General features: G+C 37.6%; 1 protein-coding gene across 1 annotated transcript in view; it reads left to right on the forward strand.

Annotated features, from left to right (window-relative positions):
* The window catches only part of Ccdc178 (coiled-coil domain containing 178), a 612453-nt gene that overhangs the window by 67519 nt on the left and 520768 nt on the right, over window positions 1-24166 (forward strand). The window contains exons 6-7 of the mRNA XM_045134754.1: window positions 13148-13224; window positions 16147-16347. Of these exons, the coding sequence (XP_044990689.1) occupies window positions 13148-13224; window positions 16147-16347 (278 nt within the window). The remainder of the gene's footprint in view (window positions 1-13147; window positions 13225-16146; window positions 16348-24166) is intronic.

A 24166-nucleotide genomic window follows, 5' to 3' on the forward strand; every position in this document is an offset into this window, starting at 1 on the left:
AATTTCAATGTAGGTTTTTTCTTACTGCTGAGTAGAATTACATTGTGTAAATGTACCATAACTTTGTTATCCATTTGTCCAATTATGGGTACCAGAGTTGATTCTAGTTCTTTGCCATTATGAATTGAGCAGCTATAAACATGGCTGAGCCAATATCTCTGTAGTATAGCATGGAAAATTTAGGGTAAATGCTCAGTAAGGGAGTAACTGGGTCTGTTGGTAGATCTATATTTATCTTATTCAGGAATCTTCATATTCATTTCCATAGTGGTTGTACCAGTTTTCATTCCCACCAACAGTGAGTGAGGGTTCATTTTTCTCCACAACAACATTTGTTGTTGTTTGATTTTTTTTATTTAAATGATTGCCGTCCTTACTGGAGTAATGTGGAATTTCATAGTTATTTTAATTTGCATTGCCCTAATGGTTAGGGATGGTGAATGTTTTAAGTGTGTGTTAGCCATTTGTAGTTCTTGCTCTGAGAACTCACTATTCAGTTCTCTACCCCATTTTTGGAGTGTGTTGTTTGATTTTTTTATTGTTTAGGATTTTTTTTATATTGATTAGTTTTGTACTCAGTGAATACAGTCAAGTTGGTACCATTGTTAGGCTCATCCATGGCCTACCCCCTCCTCATAGCCCCTCCTTTTTGAGGTATATGGGTCATGCATTGTGGAATTAGCCCACAGTTATGGGTAGGAGAAATGTCTCTGCTTGTCATGACCCAACATGTGGCTCTGACATTTTTTCCACCCCCTCTTCTGCAAAATTTCCCTGAGCCATTTTGGGTTCATTTTTTGTCAGCTTCAGTGATGAGGTGTTGGGAGCCTCTGTGCCTCTGGATATCTGATTTTGTAGGAGTTTGATTTATTTTTTTTCAATGATTGCCATTCTTACTGGAGTAATGTGGAATTTCATAGTTATTTTAATTTGCATTTCCCTAATGGTTAGGGATGGTGAACGTTTTCTTAAGAACTCACTATTCAGTTCTCTACCTCATTTTTGGAGTGTGGCCTTTGATTTTTTATTGTTTAGTTTTTTGAGTTATTTGTAAGTTCTAGGTATTAGGTCTCTGTCAGTGAATAGCTAGTGAAGGTTTTCTCCCATTCAGTGGGTAATCTACTGGCTCTGATTATCATATGTTTGTCTGTGAAAAGCTTATCAGCTTCATGAGATCCCATTGGTTGACAGATTGTTTAATTTCCTGGGCTACTGGGGTTTTGTTGAGGAAGTCTTTCCTTATACCTATACTGTGGAGAGTTCCTCCTATTTTTTCTTCCACTAGTTGAAGACTTTCAGGTTATATATTGAGGTCTTTCATCCATTTGGAGTTGGTTTTTGTGTATGGTGAGATGAGTGTGTCTGGTTTCATTTTTCTACATGTGGTTATCCAATTGTCCATCACCATTTGTTTTTATTTTGTAGGGTTTTTTTTGGGGAGGGAGGTTTAAGGTAGGGTCTCACTGTAGCGCAGGCTGACCTGGAATTCACTAAGGAGTCTCAGGGTGGCCCCAAACTCACGGTGATCCTCCTACCTCTGCCTCCCAAGTGCTAGGATTAAAGGTGTGTGCCACCACGCCTGGCTCCATCACCATTTGTTGAGGATGATATCTTTTCTTGATATTATGTTGCTGGCATCTTTGTCTAAGATCAAGTAGCTGCAGTTATTTGACCTAAGGACTGGATCTTCAATTCTGTTCCATTGGTCTGTATTTCTATTTTTATGCCATTACTGTGCTGTTTTCTTACTTTGGCTTTGCAACATAGCTTTAGATTAGGTATAATGATACCTCCAGAAGAGTTTCTTTTGCTGAGGATATGTTTGGATATATGAGGCCTGCTGCCGTTCCATACAAATCTTAAAATCATGTTTTCTATCTCTGTGAAGAATAATGCTGGAATTTTTTATTGGTATTACATCAAATATGTATATTGGTTTTGGCATAATTGCCATTTTCACAATATTAATTCTACAAATGCAGGAGCATGAAATGTCTTCTTCATCTCAAAGTCCTCCTCAACTTCTTTTTTTGAGTGTTTTTATGTCTTCATTATATAGGTCTTTCACATCCTTGGTTCTTGTTATTCCAAGGTATTTAATATTTTTGTGGTTATTGAAAATGGAACAGACTCACTGATTTCATTCTTTGTATATTTGTCTTTTGCAAAAGAAAGGCTACTGATTTTTATGTGTTGATTTTGTATCCTGCCATTTTGCTGAAGGAATTAATCACCTTCAGAAGTTGTGTTTTAGGTCACTTATATATACGATCATGTTACCTGCAAATATGGCTAATTTGACTTCTTCCTTTCCAGTTTGTATCACCATTATTTCTTTCTCCTGTCTTATTGCTTAGGCTAGAAATTCTAGTGCTATGTTGAAGAGCAGTGAAGGCTCTACTTTTATAACAACTATAAAATTGACCCCAAAAAGTCAGTATCAACATTTTTAGAAATTGGGCCTAGAATAACATTTCCTCCAAACAATTAAAAGCTGCCACATTTCCTCCTGGAGCACTATGGCAATGTGAACTGTCTCCTCACCATTCTTCTGACTGATGGCAGCTCTGAAGCCATCCTCTCACACTTATGGTATAAAATGCCTTTTCCCCTTGATCCTCTTGCCTCTGCCTCCTCCATGATTACCTACCACTGTGATCCACCACAACAGGCCAACATGCCTTTATTTCCAATAGTTCTACTAGAATGCTGGACAGCTTCTGGCCAGTGTTTGCTGAAAGCATCTGAATGTGTACACTTGCCACATCCACTTGAAGTGTCTTCAATAGGGACTTACCATTTAGCTTAGGTGCGTAACCAAGTATTTTTCAATAACCTGCTTTGGGACCTCATTAACTTCCCTGACAAACAGCTCTCAATGGAGACATTCCAGTTCTGATGCTGAGATTCCAACAACCAGAACCTGTTGTTTTAGGGTTTACTTTTCTCCACTCTTTGCAGAGGATTTTTGTTTGGAAAATCTCCCCTCACTTATGAAGTTATGCCTTTTAATTAGCCAACCAGAAGGAAGGTTTATATGACACTGATTTATGCTGAAATTACTTTAATGTAATTCTCTCTCCATCTTCCTTTACCCACATTCTCCATATAGTCTGTCCCTCTACTTGACTGTTAAGTATCCCCTCCTCATAATCTCAGAATAGCAGCAGCTGCAATAGCCTGGAGGCAAGGGGGCCAACCAGAAGCTACTGGGTCTAATTTCTTAGATAAGCAGGCCACTGGGTGATGCCATGGCCTGGGTAAGGATGCCCCTGGTGGTCCCTTTCTCCTCATCCATATACAAGTGGAAATGTTTGGTTAAGTCTGGAAGTACCAGGGCAGGGGCTGATATTAGAGATGACCTTAATTCTTGAAATGCTTGTTCCTTATTTATAGTCCAGTTAAAATCTTTCCCTTGCCCTCTAGTGGATACAGAGGTTTGGCTAATTCAGCAAACCTTGGGATCCAAATTCTGCAATACCCCACAGCTCTAAGGAATTCTTGGATTTGTCTCTTAGTCTGAGACATGGGGATCTGGGTGATGGTCTGAATTATAGAGGCCGACAACATCCTCTTACCTCCACAGAGTTCATATCCCAAGTAGGTTGCCTTATGCACACACAGCTGAGCCTTCCTGGCTGATACACTATAGCCCAAATGTTGTAAGGTATCCAGGAGACACTGTGTCAGTGGGACATTTCTCTGTTTCTGCGGTAGGAGGAGGGTATCCACGTACTTCAGGAAAGTTGCCTCAGGTGTCTCATTGTGAAAACCTGCAAATCTTTATGGAGAGCCTTATCAAAGAGGAAGAGGGGAATTTTTTAACCCATGTGAAAGACTAGTCTCAGTCAATTGCCCACTGGTGTTTCCTTCCACATATGTCCATTCAAAGGCAAAAATGGGTTGACTTCCTTTAGACAATGGGATGCTAAAGAATGCATCCTTTAAGTCCAGCACTGTGTAAATTTGCCTTTCTGGTGGAATCATGAGCAAAGTATAGAGACTAGGCACAATGGGATGAATATCTTGCACCCATTTATATGCTTCTCTTAGATCTTGGACTGGCTGATATTCTCCTGTTCCTGGATTTTTTACTGGCAAGAAGGGGGTGTTCCAGGGCAACTGGCAAGTTACCAGAATGCCAGCCTCCATTAATCTGTCCATTTGTTTTTTTATGCCCTGTTTTGCTTCCAGTGGCATAAGTTATTATTTGACTCATATTGGAGTTGCCATACTTGTTAGTTCTACAATGATTGATACCTGGTAAGCTGCCAGTCTCAGGCTATTGTTTTCAGCCCATACTTTTGGAAACTTGTCTTGTAAGGTAGTTAAAAGATCCTGATTTCTTCCTTTGATGGGGCTCTCTAATAAAAGATATTCTTCTCCTAGTGACAAACTTGCTAAAATTTCTGGCTTTTCAATAGACACATTTACATCTCATCTCCCAAACTGAAGTTTTGCTTTCAGTTTATGTAGTAAGTATCTCCCCAACATGTATGGGCACTCAGGAATAACAAGGAAGGAATGTGTCACAGTACTTTGTCTGATATCCACTTGTCTCTTGGTGGTCCAGAGGTAAAGTTTTGATCCAGTTGCTGTTTTACTGAGACAGAACCATCAGCTTTCTGAAGAACTGAAAAATGTTCCCCAATATTGACCAGTAATCTGATAGGTTTCCCCCACATACTTGTAGGGTTAGCCTGGGCTTTGGGGAGACTTCAAGTCCTGATACCCTCAGTCTGTTAATTCCAAGATGTGTATAGTCTTCTGACCTTGTTGGGGACATTTGTTCTTCCAATGACCTATTTCTTTACAGTAGGCACATTGGTCCTTTTAAATGTCCTGCCTTTCCAAGGTCCTCTAACATTTCCTCTTTGGTTCTGAAAGGTCGGTCTTGTGGGGCCTTGTGAATCCTGGAATGTAGCCACCATAACCTTTGCCACTTTCTTAGCTTGTATATCTTCCAGAGCATTCCTATTGTTGTATACCCTGGTAGCAATCTCTACTAACTCTGAAAGAAATTTACCTCCAAAGCTTTCTATTTTCTGAATCTTCTTTCTAATATCTGGTGCAAATTGAGTTACAAAAGCAATGTTAATAGCTTGCCTATTCTCAGGGGCCTCAGGATCTATGGGGGAATATGTCCTATATGCATCCAGTAGCCTTTCTAGGAAAGCAGCAGGAGACTCAGTGGACCCTCGGGTCACCTCACTCACCTCAGAAAAATTTGTGGGGTGCTGTGTGGCTGCCCAGAAACCATGCAACAAAGTCTGGCAAAAGAGGTTAAGGGATGCCCTACCTTCATCAGTGTTGGGATAGCAATCTTGTCATGTACAAGGGAAAACATCATTAATAACCTTAGGATTTTCTGTGGGGCAGCCATTGTCTCCCAACACTAATTTCTTGGCTTCTCTTCTGATTCCTTCATGTTACTCTGTAGTGAAAAGAGTTTGCAAAAGTTGCTGGCAGTCCTCCCAAGTAGGCTGCTGGATATAAAAATTAGTATCTAGAAGAGATATTGAGTTCTAGGCTTTTTCTGTAAAAAGAGCGGTTTTGATTTTTCTACTTATACAAATCACTGGTGGAGAAGGGAGTATAAACCATAAATATATGAGGTGCCATCCCAGGCAGTGGGTTTGCTGTTGGGGGAGCTGGCCTGAGTGCCAGGATTGGAGATGAGGCTCCTGGAGTTTCAGCCAGGTCATGGGAAACAGGACGAGAAGAAAGCTGATATTTTGTTCTACTGCAGGTGTGAGAAGGACTGAAAGAGAAAGCCTGTGGCATATGCAGGGGAGGAGAAAGGGAGGATGTTGGGGCCAGAGAGAGGTATGGTAAGGGAGTCTCCTCTTCATCTTGAGAAAGAACCTGTTTGGGTTTAGCCTTAGTTACAAGGATAGAGGTGAGGTGGGAGGGAATAATTTGTTTAACCAGGTGGGGGCTTCTACAAGGTTTTTTCAGGCAATGATGTAGGGGGCTGCTCTGGATGTCCTGGGGAGGAAAAGATTCTTTGAATAAAATAAATTATAGATAGTTAAAGGTGCCCTCTGGTGGCCATCCTGTGTTAAATGACAGCCATTCAACTGCACAATAAGTATCTAAGTTACCAGGAAAGACCTGGTCACCCAATTCGGCAGCCTTCTTTTGAAAATCTTCATAGTGTTTCTTAACCAATTCCAAAGGAGTTCTTTCAGTGGACTGATTCTGACCCATATCTCTTGAAAACAAGGGCAAGACAGATGAAGAAACATGAAAAACAAAGATGCTAGCAATTCCAACCTTCCTGACAGTGCTGTGTGGCTGCCAAACTGAAAGTGCACCAGGAACAGACCTCCATTCAAATCTCCAAACAGAGCCAGAGTGCCAAGGGCTGCCCCTTGATCCTCCATCCAAGGGAATTAATGCTGCATCCAGCTTCCCTCTTGGACTCAGAAAATCGTAAAAAAAACAGGAAACCAGAAACCAAGGAAACAAAAACAAAAAGAAAATTAAAAAAAAAACAAAATAAATAAAAGGTACCTTGGAGGTTTCTTACCCAGCAAAGGAAGGGGCTGGTCTTCCTAGGAGAAAGCTCCATGTCTCCAGCTTGCTACCATCTCCAACTCCCAAAACATGCAGGCTAGAGGAAATCTGGTTCTCGGGCCAAGAATGGGGCCCTTCCTCAGTCTGGTTGCACCAGAGTCAGGAAGGGGGGGGGGGAGTTGTCTTGAAACATGGATCCCAGACGAGCCCCCAATAATGTAGTGGGGCCCAGTGTCACACAAGTAAGACCACTGACTCACAGAGCTTGATGTGCATTGACATGTGCAGGGGCTGCATATTAGTGGGCAGCATCTTTGGGAGCAGCCCTGAACTGCTCAAAGTGACAGTTTTTATTGGAAAAAATACAAAATTTTTATTGCAAAAGCAGGATGGAAGTTAAACCATAAATCACAACTCACATGTTACAATTACAGCCATCAAAATAATTTTAAACATAAAGGGGAATTTGGTGCATTACAGCAGGGACATTCTTGTCTTAGAAGATTATAGGAGAAAATTAAAAAATAAAATTAAATGAACCTGTGAACAAGTCTGTTGGTCAGTTACAGGAAGTGCCTGGGAAGTGTGACGAAGGCTTGTGACCAGGAGTCTCACAATGTCCCACTTACCTGCCCTTAAGGATTTTGCTCCACAATGTATGCCTAGGGTAAAGCTATTCAGACCACTAGAGCTTCCTGTTTATCTACCATCCCTATTTGCTTTAAGCAAGTGTTTCATTCAATTCTTTTATGAGCGCCTACAAGGAAGTGACTTTTTTTTCCTCTAAGGTATATATAAAGAAATGTAGAGGAATATAACATTGTGTTCTCTTTTTATGTGATGAACTATGCACCTTTCATAACCTTTTGTTCTATACTTTCTGCAAAGCGCACCATTACTTTAAAATTCAACTTGCTCAAATTTTCAGGATATAGACAGAAGAACATAGTCAGCCTTTCCAGTATTATCCATGTTCTGACAAAGTTATCTCCTTTCCCTTTGAAAGTTTCATAAGCCAAGCTTTAAAGTCTACAATACTCTGCTTTTAACATTATAAAACTCTCATCAGAATTGTCTAAATTCTCATCTTATAGCACTGAAATGTTTCTCCAGTCAAAAGGAGGAAATCCTTCCACATTCTTCCAGCAAACACATTCCAAAAAGCCCAAACATAGTACCACTTTTCTGTTGCAGTTGCATTTTCATTGCTAGTAAAGTTATCTGACCAGAAATAGCTTACGGGGAAAAAACGAGTTTATTTCAAGTCTCTCAAGTTCCAGGGAAGTTCCATCATGGTGGAAGAAGCTGGCTCACTTCAGCATCCATAGCACAGAGAGAGACAGCCACCACTATCAACCATGAACAGCCAGTGCTCACCTAGTGTGGCTGGACTTAAGATCTGCCATCAGGGATCTGCCTGCTGGATGCTTAAGAATGAAGTTTTATCAAAATACTCAAGTATATGGGGGACAAACATTTGCATTTCAGCCACCACAGATGTTGAATAGTTTTTTAGGTATTTACTGGCCATTTGTACTACTTCTTCCTTTGAAAATATTCGGTACAATTCCATGGGGGTTGCTTGCCTTTGCATTGCTTAGTGTTTTGAGTTCTTTGTATATTATAGTTATTTAACCTCTATTGGAGGTATAGCTGGTAAAGATTTTCTCCCATTCTTTAGGTCATCTATTGACTCTGTTGATGGTATGCTTATCTGTACAATATAATTTTAGTTGTATGAGATCCCAGTGGTTGACTGTTTGTCTAATTACCTGGGCTACTATGGCATTATTAAGAAAGTCTTTCCCTACACCTTTGTCTTGGAGTGTTCTCCCCCACCCCTTTTTTGTTTTGCTTTAGTCATCTTAGAGTTTCAGGTCTTATATTGATACATTTGATACATTTAATTTTGAACTTTTGATTTTTATTTTTGTGCAGGGTGAGAGAAGTAGGTCTAGAGTCATTCTTTTACTTGTGGTTATCCAATTTCTCTAGAAGCACTTGTTAAAGATACTGTCTTTTCTACAGTATGCTTTTCTGTCCCCTTGTCAAAGATCAGGAAGCTGTAGTTACTAGAATTTAAACCTGGATCATTTAGTTTATTTCATTTATCTATATGTCTACTTTTGTGTCACTATCAGGCTGTTTTTATTACTATCACTTTGTACTATATCTTGAAGTCGTGTATGCCGATACCACTGAGGATATTTTTGGTTATCTGAAGCATTTTATCAGCATCTTCTTAACAGAATTATGTATCATGAACAAGTTGGATTTATCCTAGGAATATAAAAGTTATTCCATATATTAAAGTCAACAAATGTAATACACCACTTTATAAAAGGAAGGGGAAAGTCTGTTTGTACATGTCACTTAATAGGAAAAGGTTGTGCTAGTTGATGCCTCCTTTCATAGTGAAAACACTCAGAAACAGAGATTATAAGGTAAATTCCTAAATATAGTAAGGGGCATTTATGAAACCCTTGGTTCACATCACATGTGTTGGTGAAAACTGAAAGTTTCAACCTAAGACCAGGAACAAGTAAAGCATGTGAGTTCTCATCATGTGTATTAAGCACTGGACTCCATTTGAATTGGTGGTATGAATATAAAATGAATCAGACACTACTGACAATAGTTTGTTATTTACTCAAAAAGGTGAAATCTTTAATGATCATAAGAGTCAGAAACTTCACTGTGAGGTATATTTATCAAAAGTATTTGAAACAGGTCTTTCAAGCCAGAATTTAAAGACAAGGCTGGGGAGACCACTCAGTTGCTACATGGGTTTGCTGGCAAAGCCTGAAGGCTTACGTTGGCCCAGGTCTGATTACCCAATACCTACATAAAGCCAGTTACACAAAGTGAATCATATATCTGGAGTTTTCTTACACTGGCAAGAGACCCTGGTGAGCCTATTCTGTCTGTCAAAGCAAACAAACAATAAATAAAATAGAGAACTTAAATACAAATGTTTGTAACATCGGTATTCACAGTGGTTGAAAAGTAGAAACAATACCATGTTCATCAATAAATTAATAGATAAATATATGTGGCTTAGCTATTCAATGAAATATTTTTATGTGATAAAAAAAATGAAGGCTGATTAATGCTAGAATATGCATAAATCTCATAACTTCATGTCAACTTAAAGGTATCAGACACAAATGGCCACTTTTATCCAGTGTTTTTTGTTTTTTCGAAGTAGGGTCTCACTCTAGCCCAGGCAGACCTGGAATTCACTACGTAGTCTCAGTGTGGCCTCGAACTCATGGTGATCCTCCTAACTCTGCCTCCTGAGTGCTAGGATTAAAGGTGTGCACCACCACGTCTGGCTTATACACTTTTATTTGAAATATTCATGATAGCTGCATCCACATGGATAGAAATCAGGTTAGTCACTGCTGAGGACCAGTGAGTAAGGAATGGAAAATACTATCAAATTGTTAATTTGATTTTTGAATTTGAGTTATAAAAATCAAGAGAAAAATTAACACAACTAAACTTTAGAAACAAAACACAAAACAAAATTGTGGTCTAATAATTTGACACAACATGTAATTATCATTAAAATACAGTGAAAAGGGGCTGGAGAGATGGCTTAGCGGTTAAGCGCTTGCCTGTGAAGCCTAAGGACCCCGGTTTGAGGCTCGGTTCCCCAGGTCCCACGTTAGCCAGAGGCACAAGGGGGCACACGTGTCTGGAGTTCGTTTGCAGAGGCTGGAAGCCCTGGCGCACCCATTCTCTCTCTCTCCGTCTGTCTGTCTTTCTCTCTGTGTCTGTCGCTCTCAAATAAATAAATAAAAAAAAAATTAAAAAAAAGTTTTTAAAAAAATACGGTGAAAAGGCATTGTTTATTTATTCTGAGACTTTTTCCATTTTCAAAAACAAACAAGAAAAATATTTTTAACTAATATATTTTTTTTTATTAGATATGGATATATTTTGTATGTAAACATCACCATCCTTTCCCTCCTCCCTGCTCCTCTTCTGAAGAGGCCTTCCTCATTGGGGATGTAGGTCAATACAGTGGGTATTGTGGGTCATGCATTATGGGGCAGCAGTCAGTGGGGGAGGGGCAATGTCTCTTTGCAAAATGTCCCAACTTGTGGCTCTAATAATCTTTCTGCCCCCTCTGGCAAAATTCCCTGAGCCATGCTGGGAACATTTTAAATCTACTTCAGTGATGGGCACTTAGGAGCATCTAGATGTCTGGTTTGGTAGGTGTTGAAAAATATTTTTTTCTTTCTTCTTATTTTTTTTTATTTATTTATTTGAGAGCGACAGACAGAGAGAGAAAGACAGATAGAGAGAGAGAGAATGGGCGCGCCAGGGCTTCCAGCCTCTGCAAACGCACTCCAGACGCGTGCGCCCCCTTGTGCATCTGACTAACGTGGGACCTGGGGAACCGAGCCTCGAACCGGGGTCCTTAGGCTTCACTGGCAAGCGCTTAACCACTAAGCCATCTCTCCAGCCCTCTTCTTATTTTTTTATTAACAACTTACATGATTGTAAATAATATCCCATGGCAATGCACTCCTCTCCCCACTTTCCCCTTTGAAACTCCATTCTCCATCCTATCCCCTCCTCCTCTCAATCAGTCTCTTTATTATTTTGATATCGTGATCTTTTCCTCCTCTTATGATGGTCTTGTGTAGGTAGTGTCGGGCACTGTGAGGTCATGGATATCCAGGCCATTTTCTGTCAGGAGGAGCATGTTGTAAGGAGTCCTACCCTTCCTTTGGCTCTTATATTCTTTCTGCCACCTCTTCCACAATGGACCTTGAGCCTTGAAAGGTGTGATAGAGATATTGCAGTGCTGAGCACCCTTGTCACTTCTTCCCAGCACCATGATGCCTTCTGAGTCATCCCAAGGTCACTGCCATCTGAAAAGAGAAGGTTCTCTACCAAAAGTGAGAGTAGCATTAATATATAGATATGAACATTAAGAGAAGTACTTACTGGACAGTTTGATGAGCATAGTATATACATTTATCTAGACAGCAGCAGATATTACACCCCTAGGGCTCATGACTACCCCTGATTTGTGTTTTCAATGTCAGAGATGTATTCCCTTCCATGGAACGGGCCTCCAGTCCAAATCCACCATGACAGATGTTCCACTATTGTACCTGTTGGCTCATTTGGCCTGGCTGGCAAAATATAAGCCTTGCAGTGTCCACTGTTGAGTATCTTCACTGGTGATTTCTCTCTCTCCCATTGAGCGGCATGCAGAATGGCTTCTTTCACCTTTCTCTCAGTTGGTCTACATGGAGGAGGTTATCAGCTCAGTTCCAGCAGGATTTTTCAGTGGTCTTACAGCCCAAGTATGTGGAGTCTTCAGCAGTAGGGTCTTATCATTTATTCCTGGTGGGAAACCAAGGGTCTCGACAATGGCCAGTAATTTTTGGGGGTGTATCAGGGACCTCCCTGGCTATCAACTCACTGGAAGGTATTCCATCCCCAGCACTGAAAATTTTCTAGTAACAGTATATGGCTCCTGAGTGTTCCATTGTCCAAAAAAGTAGGTTTCCACATGATTCATTTATATCTTCTTAGGTTATTATAGAAAAACAAGTATCACTAGACTGTTATATCTTTTGTTCTGTCTGGGAATAAATGGGTGTGGGTTATTTCTATGATTTTTATGGTTTGGGCATGTGTAGAGCCACCACTAAGTAAAACAATTCCTAAATAAAAATGAACCATTAGACTGGAGAGATGGCTTAGTGGGTAATGTGATTCCTGGCAAAGCCAATGGACCTAGGTTTAATTCCTTATGATCCATGTAAGCCAGATGCCCAAGGCAGTGCATGCATCTGAAGTTCAGTTGCAGCAGCTGAAGGCCATGGTATACCCAATCTCTTTCTCTATCTGCCTCTTTTTTTTTCTGTCTCTTACATAAATAAATAAATAAATAAATAAATAAATAAATAAATAAATAAATAAATAAATAAAATTTAAAAGTTAACTGTAATAAAAGCTGAGGACATGGTTCAGTTGGTAAAATATGAAGGCATGAGTTTGATCTCTAGCACATAATTATAATTCTATAATTGGTGATGTGGACACAGGATTCCTGTTGATGCTAATTTTTCTTTAAAAATTTTTATCTACATGAAGACTAGTTTATGATCCTAAATTGGACCAGAAAAACACTGATAATGAGAATTAATTCATTATTAAATCTATAAAAATTTTATTACAAAAATTTGCTAGAAAGGAAATGACATTTTAATTTGGGCATTTTTATAAAAACTTAGTAATTTAAATCTAAAATGATAATTTTACATTTCAAAATTTATATTAGTTTCTCAGAAACTACTAAACTGGTGTTAGAATATTATCACATCTAAATTGTTCTCAATATTTTTTCTTATAATAAGAAAAGACCAATTTCATAACAAAAATAGAGCTCTAGTACTTTCTTAAGAAATTTCAAATCATTTTTTTTAAAAATAATTTTATTAGTAGGTACAAATTTCATTTCACAAAAGAATTTTCTGTTACTTGTTCTCTTTTGAATAGGTTACCATATATAGTTACATTTACAGTTGCATGAGAAAGCATTACCTAAATTTCGTTTAAGTACATTTCTTTTGCCAAAGTGTTCTTTCCTGTTATACAGGAGCAGAATTTCCTTCACCAAGGAAAGTGTGGGTATAGATGCCGCAGGCAAAGAAGCCCAATCAGGAGAAATACAAGGTAAATTTGATTTTCAAACTTAGATAAATATGATTATTCTTAAAGGTCATTGACTTTTCACTTATATATTTCTGTTTTTTTTTATCTGCTTGTGTGTGTGTGTATTTGATATGAATGTAAGCATGTCCACAGGTGTGTGTGATCATGTGTGTGAAGTTGTGCATGAGTGTTTGTGTACTAGTGTGGAGGCCAGAGTTTTGATATTAGGTATCCTCCTCCTTTGCTCGCCACCTCCTTATTGACACTGGGTCCCCACTTGGACACATGACTCTCAATATGGCTAGTCTAGTCTATGTCCCAAGATTCCCCATTTTTTACCTCCAGTTATTGAGGCTACAGGTGGAACTCACCTAGCCAGCATATATGTTGATGCTCAGGGCCTCACATTTGTGTGGCAAGTGATCTTCTAACTGAGCAATTTCCCAGCCACATAATTCTAGACTATCATAATAGGAGGAAAAGATCAAAATAATTCTGAATATTTTTAGAGCAAAAGTATTTTGTTCTTCAAAGCATTCTTTCATAGGAAGGCTGTGTTTCTACTTATTTTCTGCATGAATGTATATAGTGGAGATGATAACTTCAATATTTATATATAACTAATACTGAGATAAAGGATTAACTCATTACTGATCATAGTCACAGTTAACTTATCTAACATTGCTTTTATTATGAAAGTATACACTTGAGTGTAAAACAGCAGCAGCAGGATGAGAGAAATTTTTTATTATTAATTTTTTTATGTCAAAACTGCCTGTCATTGCTTGCATAATGAAAATGGAATATTAAATGCAATAATTTGTGGAAAAATAGAGGGACATTTTATTCAATAAATAACATTCATGACAAGTTGTATGTAATGATAGTGTTAGTTGAATGCTTTTAAAGAGCAATAGAAAAATATATTTTATACAATGAGAAAATGTATATATGTTTGGCAAAACATATAAATTTGGTCCAACGTGTTTTAATTATAGGTGGAATGAATATCTTGTGTGATTTAGACTGAAATATTACAGAGATTTTCCATGGAGTCAAAGTGGCAGAAATTTTCTCCTGAAACATTCAACAAACCATATAAAATGACAAGTGTGTGGTCATATTTACCAAAAGAAAACCATAGATACAAAGGGATCAAATTAAAGAGCATACCAGAGATAAACAATTTTATGCATCCAAATAGAAATACCTGTTTCTCAAAAATCCTTTGTAGGCTACATGTCAGTTTCTTTGACAAGCTTAAAATGAGAGACTAAGACAGAGCCCAGCTTGCCCTTATAACTGTCACATGACCATTACTCCCAACTACCATAGCTCCACTATATTTATTAACCAAAAGGAAAGCAAAAAGAAAAAGTAAGAAATCTATTAATTTCTTTTTCCTTAATGCCATTTTACAATTTTTCCTCTAGGCTTAGCTCTTTGGAGGCCTATCTTGATGCTTTGTATTTATGTATTCTTGGCATGCCACATGTTGGAAAAAGGCACAGTTTGAATCTATATATTTCGTAAGGATAAGACCCTCATCTGTCTTATTTACCTTGTTATCTCCGAAGCAAAACATTCAGTTATTGTGGAAAGTAAATAGATGAATGAGTACCTTGTGGTACTATTTTGCTAAAAGAGTTGTAAACCAGAAAACATGACTATCTCTCATTAAAAGAGGTAGTATATAATTTGGAAACTTCTGCTGCATTTCTGGCAAGGTTAAGTAAAGAAGTTATAACCTGATAACACTGAATAATATAAAGTACCTTTTAGTTCTAAGAACTGTCTGTGAATTTTTAAATACTTATCTCATGTACTCAATAGGGTTTGAGGAGAAATATACGCATAATTGAAAATAAATCTCATGGTATATCTTATAGGTTTTTTTCTTCCAATACAGTGATATTCTTCTCGAATATATTGGTTGAGATATTACATTTGTTTTTTTCAAATTATTCTTTGAAAAAGTCTCTCTACAGGTTATGATATGATTTTATTATGCAATATTTTTGGATTTGTGTCAGTTACTTTCTCATTGCTGGGACAAAATATCGGACCAGAAGGCCAAGGAAAGGATTTATTTCAGCTTACAGTTCCACAGCATGGAGTCTTCTATTATTGTTGGGAAAGCATGAACTTGGAGACAGAAGCCCACTCAAATCATTTCATCAGCACACACACACACACACACACACACACACACACACACACACACATATATGTGGAGGGAGAGAGAGAGAGAGCAGTGTGATGATACTCAGTTACCTTTCCTTATTTTATATAATCCAGGATCCCAGCACATAGGATGGTGCTGACCAGTTAGGGTGGTTTCTTATACCTAATCTAGAAAATCTCTCATAGAAATGACCAGCGATTTGTTTCCATGGTGATTCTAAATGCTGTCAAGTTGACAATCATATATATATATATATATATATATATATATATACATATATATGTATATGTATATATGTTTATATATATATATACACACATATGTATGTTTATATATATACATATACACATACATATATGTGTGTGTGTGTGTGTGTGTAAATTTCTACCTATGTAGCATATATAAATATTACCCTAACATATCTATATCTATATATTGTTTTTATAGGTTTTTTAGGCAGTTTCTGATTCTTGGCCAAAGCTGACCTGAAACTCATTCTATAACATGGACTGGCCTTGAACTCATGTTTTTTCTCCTGCTTCCACCTTCTAAGAGCTAGGATTACAGGAATATACCACCATGACCAGATCTGACTGTATTCATATAAATCTGTCTTTAAAAGGCTAATTCTTATTTCTACCATTCTTTTATTAAATTTACAACTACTTGTAAGAATAATTTAAGTAAAATCTGTTTTCCAATCACATGACTTATAGTCTGATTTATTAACACATGTGAACATATGTTCCTATTTTAAGATGAAAAATGTCTGGAGTTGAAGCAGGAAATGGAAACATTGCTATCAGAGGTCAGCCATCTCATTAAAAGTCTAGAAACTGATCGGGCAGATGCAGAGCAAGCTTTAAAACAACAAAAATCAAGAAAGCAAAGGATTAGTATGAAAATAGACTCTTGGTCCATCTGGAAACTTCAAGAGCTTCCAACAGCAGTGCAGAAAGGTAATTGGACAGGTCTTTATTCTCCATCTTCTTTATTAAAGTAACACAAACAATTGAATCTATGTATACATACAAAATCCCCTTGTTTTATTTATGAATTAGGACACTTTTGGAAGATGGTATTAATTATCATGCTAAGTGCAAAGACATACATGGGACCTGAGTGAACCTGGACCTGCATACATTTCAGTTTGGTGGAAATTCCATCTGTGTATGATGCCTTGAGGGCATGCAAACATTTGGCTCATATTACGTATCATGACTATAATGCTTGAGTTATTAGAAATTCAAAAATTTAGTGTGGCTGCCAGTTGGTATCATCAGCCAAATTTTTAAATGGTAATATTGAAAGTGAAAATGGAAATAGGCTACATCTGCTTTGGCGAATACAGAAGCAAATTCACACTGAAAGGAATACATAGCAGAGACAAAATCCTAACACTTTCTCAGAATCATTCAGGAAATACGTGTTTAAGGAGAGAATTCTATTTTTGAGACCATATAGTGAAGGAGCACAGGTGAATATTATGCAGCCTAGATGTACTGGGTATTGTGCTCTTCAAACATCATGCCTATCAAAGCACTTGTGACTGATTATGCCAAAAGCTGGAAATTTGTGTTATACTCTTTTGAATCATTTTACTTTATTTTTTATTAATTATATACTTTGCTGCATAAACATAATGTATGTTGAACATATTACTATTGGGTTATACTCTTACATCCCCTCACTCCCAAGCCTATTCGAATGAAGGCCCTCCTCAATTGGATTATTGGTATCACAGTGGGGTCAAGAAGGGCTCAGTATGTCTCTGCAGGAGGAGGAGACCATTCCTCAGAATGTTTCTACCCACCATGTGGCTCTTAAAATTTTTCCTGCCCCTTATCCACAATGTTACCTGAGTTTAAGGGTTGTTAGAAGTCTGATTTAGTGTTGGGCTCTGTGCAGCTTCTGAATTTCTGCTTTGATGAGTTTTGATTAACCAGCATCTGTTGACATTTCTCTGAAGCTAGTTATCAGGATAGCAATTATAACAGTACTCATGTTAAAAAATGTCACTTTCTTTGCAATGTCACCTGGCCAGCAGACTTGGTAGAGTTGATTAGTCTTGGGGTAAGCAGTCAGCTATCTTTTCTTATTATATTGTTATATTAATGGATTTTGGTTCTCCCTGGTAATCTTTGTCATCTGTAATAAAAACAGTTTCTTCACCCAAGTGAGAATAGCTTGGATAAAAGGGAACAAGCATGTTTATTTGAGAGACTTTTTCATGTATATATTCATTCCTCTTAGCCAAAGAGCCATGGGAGTTTCTCTCTGGAGTCTGAGTTTCTTACCCACAGGATTCTGACTTGATTCTCAGCACCATGTGATTTCTATATATAAATCTTTCCATGTGATGTATTCTATTTGTTGATTCCTATATGTTAAACCATCCCTTTGTCCCTTAGATGAAGTCAACTTGATCAATGTATATAATGCTTTTGATGTCTTCTTGGATTTGTTTTGCAAGAATTTTTGCATCTAAGTTCATTGAGGACATTGATCTACCCTTTTCTTACTGTGTCTGACTAGTTTTAGCATTAGTGTAATACTGGATTTACAGAAGGAGTTAGGAAACATTCCCTCAATTGAGAAAAAGCAGTTTTAGTTCTTCAGTGAAGGTTTGGTAGAAATTAGACATGAATCCATCTGTGCCTAGACTTTTTTTTTTTTTTTTTTGAGTAGGGAAGTTTTTAATTCCCTTTTCACTTTTTAGATGTTAAAGGTCTATTAAGATAATTTATATGTTCTTGGTTTAGTTTGGTAGGTGGTGTGATTAAAGGAATTCATCCACTTCTTGAAGGTGTTCAAGTTTTGTGGAATTCAGGTTTTTAAATATATTCTGATGATTCTTGTATTTTCATTGGTATCAGTTGTGACATCTCCATTTTCACTTCTAATCTTGTTGATCTGAGATTTCTCTTTTTACCTTTGTTAGATTTGAGCAGGGACTTAGCAATCTTGCTTATTTTTTCAAAGCACCAACTCTTTGTTTCATTACTTTTTAAAATTGTTTTCTTTATTTTAATTTTATTGTTTTCTGCTTTGATCTTGAAATTTTCTTTCTGTCTGGTACTTTTAGGTTTGGGTTGTTCTTTTGTTCCAGTGCCCTCAGATGTATAGTTAAGTTATTTACTTGAGCTGTATTTTTTAATGTAGGAATATGTAGGTATTTAGTGCTATAAGCTTCCTTCATAGGATTGCCTACATTATGTCCCATATATTTTGGTATGTTGTGTTTTTATTGTTATTCAGTTCCACAATTTTTAAATTTTCTCTTTGATTTCTTTAACAATCCATTGAATGTTTAATAGTGACTTATTTCATCTCCAGGAGTTGGTGTATTTACTGTTGTTACTATTATTGTTGATTTCTAGTACTGTGCTCAGACATAATGTAAGGAGTTCTGTCAATTTTTCTGAATTTTGGTGACATAATTTATGTCCCAATAAATTATCTGTTTTAGAGAACATTCCATGAACTGCTTCGAAGAATGTGTATTCTGTAGAATTAGAGTGAGATGTCTGTAGATATCTCTTAAGTCCAACTGCTCTAAGTTGTTGTTTAGTTCTAATATGTCTTTCTTTATTTTCTGCTTGGATCATCTGTTTATTAATGGTAGAGTATTAATATCTCCTACAATTATTGCATTTGTATTTATGCCTGCTTTATTGTCTAGTAGCTTTTACTTTATGAAATTTGTTGCCCCTCTGTTTGGTGCATATAAGTTTATGATTTTAATATCCTATTGTTTAATTGTTACTTTAATGATTATAAAGTAGACTTTATCTCCTTTGATTTTTTTTGTCTCAAAACCTATTTTGTCATAATTTAGTACAACCATATCTGCTTGTTTCTTATGTCCATTTTCTTGAAATATCTTTTGCCATTATTTCAAACTAAGCTGGTAGCTAAATGTGGATTTCTTGTAATTAGCAAATGGATGGATTAAGTTTTCTGACCCAGCCTGTTAACATGTCTGTTGACTGGGGAGTTGAGTCCATAAATGTTAACAGTTATAATTGTGAACTTTGAGGCAATCCCTGTTGAGTTGAAGGTTTTGTGTCTCTTGGACTTTATATGTTTTTATGCCTGCTCTAATTTTTATGATTTCTTTTTCTCTCATGTAGCCTCTTTTGTATGTTTGTTCAACTCTTCAGTATAGAGTATTCCATGCAATATTGTCTATAGGACTGGCTTAGTGCTTATAAAGCTGGCTTATATCATGAAAAGTTTTTCTAACATTTTCTATTATGTGGATAATTTTGTTAAGAATATTAGCTTTGGTTGGCAGCCATGATATTGTAGATTTGAAATACTCTTTCCTTAGTTCTGCATTTTAGAGTTTCCATTAAAATATCAGAAGTAATTCTGATGGGCTTACCTCTGTATATAATGAGCTGTTTTTCTCTTGCAGTTTTGAGTACTGCCCCCTTGTTGTCTATCTTTATCAATATAATGTGACATAGGAAATATCTTCTCTAATCCTATCTATTTGGTGTTCTATACAACTCCTATGCTTGAATGGGTCTCTCTTATATTTAATTATTTTTGAATTTTTAAATTTATTTATGAAAGAGAAAGAGAATTGGTGCACCAGAGCCTCCAGTCACTGTATTGGAACTCCAGATGCATGCACCACCTTGTTTGCATGCATGACATTGTGTGCATGTATGAACTTGTGCTCACATGTGACCTTGTGTACATGTGTCACCTTGGACATCTGGCTTACCATGAGTTCTAAGGAGTCAAACGTAGGTCCTTAGGATTTGTAGGTAAGCACCCTAACTGCTAATCCATTCCTTAACCATCTTGTCTCTCTTCTGTAAGGTATGGAGTTCTTTTTCAATACCTTCATGGTACATATTGTCTATGTGTTTAGCCTACATATCTTCCCTTTTCTTATATGCCCATGAGCTGAATATTTGGTTTTTTTATGGCATCCCACAATTCAATCATATTCTGTTTGCACATTTCTTGGAACTTGTCATTATTTTTGGACTCCCTGTCAATATTCTGTGTCATGTCCTCAAGTTTTTATATTCTGTCCTTCACATGGTCGGTGAGGCTGTTTTGGAAGCCTTTTAAGTTAGTTATTTCATTGTTTTCTATTATGTTTTTCTTCAGTGTCTCCATCTTTTAATTGAACTCCATTTTATTTTAACAATTTTAACTTTTCTTTAATTTTAGAGAGAGTGAGTGTGAGAGAGAGAGACAGAGCAGAGGGAGAGAGGAAAGATTGGCATGCTTGGGTCTCAGCCACAACAATTGAGCTCCAGATGCTTGTGTCACCTAATGGACATGAGCAGCTTTTCATTTGCCTCACTTTTGTGTATCTGTCTTATGTAGGATCTGGAGAGTTGGACATGGGTCCTCAGGCTTTGCAGGCCTTAATTGCTAAGCCATCTCTCCAGCCTTGAAGTCCATTTTCATTCCACATTTTGGCATTCTTATTTTGTCTTGGAATTCATTCCTGTATTTGATCATTTCCTCACTAAGTTTATTCTATTTAGTTCCTTTTGAGTACTTTTTGTTAATTTTCATCAATTTAATCTAGCCATTTAATCATAGCCTTAATAATTTTGTTTAATATGCTTCTTATAATTTCATTTTGACATTTTATGTCTTGTGATATCTCTAAGTTTTCATTGCAGGCTTTCATTATGGGATGAAATATTCTTAGTGTTTATCTCTTGTCTTGGTGTCTTATGTTATTTGCTTTGCATTGAGATTTGCCCTTCTCAAGATCAACTCTTGTCTTGCTAAGAATTCAGGAATAGGGGCTCTTGTAATCCTGTGTTGGGTGGTCTGACCAGCTTTGATCAAGATGAAGATGGGGGGCTGGAGAGATGGCTTAGCGGTTAAGCTCTTGCCTGTGAAGCCTAAGGACCCGGGTTCGAGGCTCAGTTCCCCAGGTCCCACGTTAGCCAGATGCACAAGGGGGCGCACGCATCTGGAGTTCGTTTGCAGTGGCTGGAGGCCCTGGCGCACCCATTCTCTCTTTCTCTCTGCCTCTTTCTCTGTTGCTCTCAAATAAATAAGCAAGAATAAACAAAAAAAAAAGTTAAAAAAAATATGAAGATGGGATGGTGGTTTATCTTCTGGATTTTACTAGCTACACATGAGTCTAGGTGAGGACCACCTTGTGTTTGTAGCCTCAGGTGGCTCTAGAAAAGATACTGGGAGACCTCATTTGCTCAATGTCCACACTGGGTCCCATTCTCCCAATGATTCTCACTACATGAGTCTTTGAGTGAGATCAGTTCAGAGTCCATCACGGGGACTGGAGCTGGGTCACTATTGCCCTCTGATTCTCCCTCCTTCAGGTTTTTTGTTTGTTTGTTTTTGGTCTTTCAAGGTGGGTATGTTTGGGAAAATACCTTTCCAGTAGATCTGCTGTTGCTGGCTAAGGCAGGGCCAACCCAGTAGAGCAGGAACACTTCCCTATGGCTACTGACTCATATTTCCCCATGGCTGCTATTTTTCATTTTCCCCACACCTTTGCATTTCCCCATGGAAGCTCTGTGCTCCCTCCTGCTTCTCTGCCAAGGTATCTTCTGGGTTCCTAATTACTTAAACACCTTCACTTTTTGGTAGAAGTGTATTTTCTGGTATCTTGCCTCTTTCACCCCTGTTTCTTTGGCATGGCTCCTATTCCACTATCTGGAAGTTTCCATTGTTTTATTCTTTCATAAGGTGAGATTTTGAGTTAAATATTCATATGTCTAATAAATCTTTTTAAATATGCTAATCATATACTCTATCACTTAAACTAAGAAATTCTTGAGAAGAAGGGGCTTGCTATTGCTCCCATCCAGGGGTTGTGTTTGATTTCTCTATTGACTAAAGAATTAAAAGTCAGGAAAAGTATGAGTCAAACAGAGCAAATTTTTATTTATGAAACTTAAAAGGTAAAATAAGGCATTCGATTCTATGAGTTTTTTGATTTTCTTCTGGAGGGCCTACTCTGCAGGAGGGAATACATATCTGATACCAAAAACCTATGATGGGGGCACTCATGAGCTCTAGGGTGTAATGCCTGCTGGTGTCTGGCTAAATTCATATATTATGCTCACCAAACTGCCCTGTAAGCACTTCTTTTAATATTCATACCTACATATTAATTCTACTTTTACTTAGAGAAGCTTCTATTTTCCCTGGGATGACTCAACAGGTGCTGAGAAGAAGTGACAGAAGAGTGCTTAGGACTGAAACATCTCTATCACAGCTTCCAAGGCTCAGGGTTCATTGAAGAAGAGGTGTCATAAAGAATTTAAGAGCCAAATAAAGAGTAAGACTATGCACTCTTCCAGACACAAAATGCCCTGGATACCCATGATCTCACACTGCCTGGCACTACCTACACAAGACCTTTATAATAGGAGGAAAAGATGATGACAGCAAAATAAAAGAGAGACTAATTGAGAGAGGAAGGGGATATGATGGAGAGTGGAGTTGAAAAGGGGAAAGTGAGGGAGGGGGGAATCATCATGGTTTATTGTCTATAATTGTGGAAGTTGTCAATATAAACAAATATAAAAAATAAGGCAAAGGTCCTCTAAAAGAGGAAGTTTTCCAAGCTGGTAGACTGCCCAGTGGCTCTCGTCCAGGTTTATTTGTTGAAAGGGGTACTCCAACAGGGAAGAAGAGATATAGGGAAGGATTCGGGTTTAATGAAAAGAGATCTATGGAGGATACTCCTATAGGGAAAAATAATAAGGGAAAGCCAGATTCTACTTTGTTATAAACTCAATGACATTTCTCTCCCTGCAGGTTCAAGGACATTTCTAACTGGGCATTTTTAGTGTACTTTAAAGCACTCTGGTACCCTAAACTGCCTCATTCCCCCATTTTAAAGAAGTAACTCTACCTGTAATTATGGAGTTGTGGTGATAACTGATCTGGCTTCTTCAAGCTGAGTGGAATTCTTGAGTGTAGCAGTTGAGGTACCCTCCAATGAGTGTATCTAAGAGACTCTGATGGTGTATTGGCATACTGCAGGAAGACTTTCATGGTTAAAGGTAGATACAGTCAGATTTTCACAGGACTATCTTAGTGAGGGTTAACTACAAATGAGGGGAGATAAAATTAAAAAAAAATATTAGCTTAGTACAAAAAGTCTAAAATCAATGGAATTACTATGCCAGAAATTATATATATTATTATCTTTCACCATGAAGATCTTGAAATCCATTTCTAAAGTGTTCACCACATGGTATGGTGGTATTTGATATGGTCTGAACATAAATACAGCCAAAAATCTCAATATTACCTCTGGTTTGGACCCTTGTAGGGAGTTCCTGTTTGGGACCCTTCCAGTTTTACAAGGAGCTTTGCCTTTGTTCCATCTTCTAAAGTTTTGTTACATGTGCTCTGCCTTGTCTCCTCCTAAGCTGTATAAATAAGTTTTTATTCATCTTAACTGCCAAAGAATAATCTAAGAGCTGGGGGAGTATGGCTTAGCAGTTAAAGGACTTGTTTGCAAAGCCTACCACCCCAGGTTCAATTCCCAAGTACTCATATAAAACCAGATGCAGAAAGTAGCACATATGTATAGAGTTCATTTGTAGTGACAAGAAGCCATTCTCTCTCCATATCTGTCTCTCTGGTTGCAAATAAGTCTCAATGGATTTTTATGTAGGAGAGCAAATGCCTTGGACCTGAAGATCATGCTTCCAGATAGATGTTAGTACATGTGGTCCCATGGTAGCCATATGTTCTGAAGTGATATAACATTCTGTGCCCAAGTCTAGATGACCTGTTAGAGCAAACGAA

This window comes from Jaculus jaculus, chromosome 15, assembly GCF_020740685.1.
Source record: "Jaculus jaculus isolate mJacJac1 chromosome 15, mJacJac1.mat.Y.cur, whole genome shotgun sequence".
In the NCBI taxonomy this organism is placed as follows: Eukaryota; Metazoa; Chordata; class Mammalia; order Rodentia; family Dipodidae; genus Jaculus; species Jaculus jaculus.